Genomic DNA, 4,744 nt, shown 5'->3' on the forward strand with positions numbered 1-4,744 from the left:
TAGGCTCTCTTTCCTCGCGATGTTTTCTTTCACCGTTTAGCTTATGCAAGTTTATTTTAAGCAGGTGATATTCGAATTGCATGAGTTAGGTGTAGGTTTGAATGAAGTATACATAGTGTGAAGTCTACCAATCCGCACTTGGCTAGGCTAAGTGGTGGACTACGGACTAAGTTTTTCTCATTCTGATAGAACCCCACATCTTGTCGTGGGCCGCTATTGGGTTGATAATGATGATTATATAGATTATGTATGTATAGGTAGCAAACTATTAATTGCCTAACGCAGAAAAAAAAACCAAAATGTATTCTTAGTTAGATATTTATTGTTATAAAACTAACAACAATTAAGATCACCTGTTGGTTTTGAAATGTCCTTAATTAAAATAATAAATTAACTTACATTACATATTTACAACTTTGTACATAAATTACGAACTAATCAGTCGAAGCTTTTCATTATTCTACTTATGTATCGGTGAAATGACATGATGATGATGACCACCGAGGTAGTTTAGATTTAGTCGACTTCTTCCACCGTCGGCCCGGAGTGGTTGTTGTGTGTTTGCTGCTGGTACCCGCCGGGCGCCGCTCCCGTCCCGGCTCCGGCACCGTGCATCTTGCTCATGAGCGGCGAACACACTCGCTGTACGTCCTTCATTTTCTGCTCGTACCCCTCCCTGTCGGCGTGCGCGTTGTTGTCGAGCCACTGGAGTGCAGCGTCGCACTCTCGTCGCGCCGCGTCTTTGTCTTGTTCGCTAAGCTTGTCGCCAGCCTCGTCAAGTGCCTGTTTCACGCCGAACAGGTACGACTCGAGCTGGTTGCGAGCCGCCACTCGCTCTCTCAGGCGGTCGTCCTCCTCCTTGTACCGTTCGGCCTCCGCCAGCATGCGGTCTATCTCGGCTTGCGACAGTCTGCCTCTGTCGTTCTTGATGACGATATTCTTACTGCGACCCGTGCTGTTCTCCTTGGCAGACACGTTCAGGATGCCGTTAGCGTCGAGGTCAAACGTAACGTCTACTTTGGGAACACCGCGCGGCGCGGGCGGTATGCCGGTGAGGTCGAAACGGCCGAGCAAGTTGTTATCTTTGGTCATGGCGCGTTCACCCTCGTATACCTGGATGGTTACCGCTGGCTGGTTGTCAGAATAGGTGGTGAAGGTCTGACTTTGCTTGCATGGGATTTTGCAGTTTCGCTCGATGATCTTGGTCATAACTCCCCCGGCGGTTTCGATGCCAAGAGACAGCGGCGCCACATCTACTAGAAGAACGTCCTGGATTTTGCTGTGTTGTTCCCCGCTCAGGATGGCTCCCTGGACCGCGGCGCCGTACGCTACTGCCTCATCTGGGTTGATGGAGAGGTTGAGCTTCTTGCCACCGAAGAAGTTCTGCAGCATGTTCTGTATCTTAGGGATGCGTGTTGAGCCACCGACAAGCACGACGTCATGAATAGAGCTCTTGTCCAGCTTAGCATCTCTCAGCGCCTTCTCGACTGGCTCGAGCGTGCCACGGAATAGATCCGCGTTCAACTCCTCGAAGCGCGCTCGTGATACGCGAGTGTAGAAGTCCATGCCCTCATATAGTGCGTCGATCTCTATGGTTGCCTCGCTGCTTGAAGACAGCGTGCGTTTGGCGCGCTCGGCAGCGGTGCGTAAGCGCCGTAAAGCGCGCGGATTGCCTCGAATATCCTTCTTATTCTTCCGCTTGAATTCGTCTGCCAAATGGTCCACGAGCCTGTTGTCGAAGTCTTCGCCGCCGAGATGTGTGTCGCCGGCAGTGGCCCTCACCTCAAACAGCGAACCCTCGTCGATAGTGAGCACAGAGACGTCGAAGGTGCCGCCACCGAGGTCAAATATCAGCACGTTGCGTTCTCCCGCGAGGTTCTTGTCGAGCCCGTAGGCCAGCGCGGCGGCGGTGGGCTCGTTAATGATTCGCAGCACGTTAAGACCAGCGATGGCACCCGCGTCCTTGGTGGCCTGGCGCTGCGAGTCGTTGAAGTAGGCGGGCACGGTGACGACGGCGTCGCGTACGCTGCAGCCCAGGTATGCTTCGGCGGTCTCTTTCATCTTCGTTAGAACCATGCTGCTGATCTCCTCAGGCGCGAACCGTTTCACCTCGTCTTTGAACCGTACTTGTATTTTCGGCTTGCCACAATCGTTCACGACTTTGAAGGGCCAGTGCTTCATGTCCTGCTGAATCTTCGGGTCGTCAAACTTGCGGCCAATCAGTCGTTTTGCGTCAAACACTGTGTTGCTGGGGTTGAGAGCGACCTGGTTTTTGGCCGCGTCTCCGATGAGTCGCTCCGTGTCCGTGAAGGCGACGTAGGATGGTGTCGTTCGGTTACCTTGGTCGTTTGCGATGATTTCCACGTTTCCATGTTGCCAAACTCCGACGCAGGAGTATGTCGTTCCAAGATCAATTCCAATTGCTGGCATTTTCTTGACAGGATATTTCTTGTTGTATTCCCAATAAGTCAATTATAATTTGTAACTCTTCAACCGTATTAAGTATGTTTAGATTGTTTAGTGATTTTACTGAGTTCACTTCAGAGTTCTTCTCTTCACTTCGTGTTTCGAATAAATACATGCCTTGGCGCGCTTACCGGCCGCTTTTATAGTCGGACAACCTCAGCCAATCACAATCGAGAAACTTCTCGAACCAGGTCTCATTCACCAATAATATTAAAGGTAACGCCGAACATTCTAGAAACGTAATTTTATCTGACCAATAGCCGTTCACGTTACTAATAAACAAGAATAGAAATATACGAATGTAATATGTGAGACAAGGATAGCGTATAATTACGCTAACCAATCGTACAGTAGCCGAACGTTCGCGACTTTACCGCAATGCGGGGTCAAGAGCTATAATGTTGCTAGTGGCAACGGTGTTCCAATTGTTTATGGAGTTTACAATAAAAATAATGATTCAAACTTTAGTATTACTCGGACAGTGTCTCCTTCATTGTTTTCCATTTATTGTCATTTTTTATAGTAAGAATTGTTATTTACTAGATTCTGGCCTTGCGTAAATGTAAATTTTATATAGTTTTTCGGGTTATACTCTTTTAGAAGTTATTTTCTATTCCTTGACAACAATACTCTATTTCAGAAGACGAAGAAGAAGAAAAGGTTCCCACCCTATATTCTTTCCACTTAAAAAGTGTATGAAAATTTTATGACGATCTTAACTACTGATCAGTTGCGTAGTTAAGACGTGAATCAAACAAACTCACATTCACATTTATAACATTAGTTAGGAATTGATCTTGAGGTAATAAATTAATGGAAGCAATAATAAGGATTTTTTTTATCGTGTTTCAAGCAAATCAACCGATAAGTGGCGGAGAAATCAGTGTAAATAGACAAAAAACCCACCAAATTGATAATTCCCAGCCTTTTTACGAAGTTAATTAAAAAATTAAACGCTTCTTTAAAAAATATGTGAATGTATGATGTATTTATGATTCTTCATTTATTCCCAGTTATTTATGTATGGACGCAACTTTGTCCGCGTTTGTTAAGATTTTTAAAGAATCGCGTATGAGCAGTTTATTTACACGAGCTTTAAATTATAAAATGTCTATCTTCAGTATGCAAGCTATTGTTACAGTGATTTTATAAACTTGGTAAATAATTAAACTTTTGTTAACTATAAATTCATATTGGCCAGATATTTTATTAAAATGATTAGGTGTTTTACAAATATGCTGATACTAAATATTTAATTATTAAATAGTTTTCAAGAAATAAATTATATTTAATTAACAACCAATGATCATGACATTGCGTTGGCGGGTATTTCGATATAAATACGACCGTATCCATACACTTCAGTCCTACATGAACTCGAAAGATACCTCTCGGTGTCTTAGTTATTTTATCACTATATAAATGCATAATTTTCTAACGCTCCATTTGGCTGTTAAGGCTATTAAAATTAACACTTATTTTAACCATCCTGAAACTGTGCCCATGTACATGTACTGTGTGCATTTTTGGGATACGAAGTATCCTGTCTTTATCCTATCTTTATACCAAATCCCATCAAGGTCGGCAAAGGTTGAGCCCAACATAGATAATAATAAACAAACGGACAGACAAATTTTTGCAATCAACATTACCTACCACAGTTTCATCTCACTTGTTATGTTTCAATCACTGTCACAATTTACTGTTAATAATTGAAAGATGTGTGACTGCACCATTAGAAAATTGAGGATTGAGCTGGTCAAGGAACACTGGCTGAAGTTTCTTAAGTATAGTTCAACGGGTGCATACCACGTAAATATTTTGATATGTCGATATGTCGACCCAGTTACATGGATCGTGGCCACGACGGGACCGGGGAATGTTGATTAACCACGAAAATCTTAGTTTAAAACTGGCTGAAGTTAGTAAATGGATGGGTGACCAAATGTGGGGGTTTGTAAGATAATTAAGCGTACTTCAGTTTCAGCTTCTATTACTAACGACTAAGTCATCGTTAAATTAAGAGTCAAAATCATACTCTTAGTTGATTCGTACGCAGAAGGTTAACCAAGGAAATTTCTAACATTTTTCATGAATTGTTACGGTTCGCGTTTCAGTTATATATATTTTTTGGAAGTTGTGGGGGCTTTAATGATAATTTGAGCTGGTATCCCCAGCAATGCGCCATTTGTTACCGAACATTCCCGAAGCGCTCTATTGATCGGCTCCTGGCTTCAGCTGTCTGGGATGTTTTTGCTTCTTTTGAATTCGGTGTATA

At 43.5% G+C, this 4,744-nt stretch overlaps 1 protein-coding gene across 1 annotated transcript; it reads right to left on the minus strand.

Moving 5' to 3' along the window:
* Positions 1-300: 300 nt before the first annotated feature.
* LOC120625559 (heat shock protein 68-like) lies at positions 301-2,563 on the minus strand. Its single transcript, XM_039892613.1, has one exon. It carries the CDS (start codon positions 2,428-2,430, stop codon positions 517-519), a length of 1,914 nt encoding a protein of 637 aa, XP_039748547.1. The 5' UTR covers positions 2,431-2,563; the 3' UTR covers positions 301-516.
* Positions 2,564-4,744: the final 2,181 nt, after the last annotated feature.

Source organism: Pararge aegeria, chromosome 8, assembly GCF_905163445.1.
Source record: "Pararge aegeria chromosome 8, ilParAegt1.1, whole genome shotgun sequence".
NCBI lineage: Eukaryota > Metazoa > Arthropoda > Insecta > Lepidoptera > Nymphalidae > Pararge > Pararge aegeria.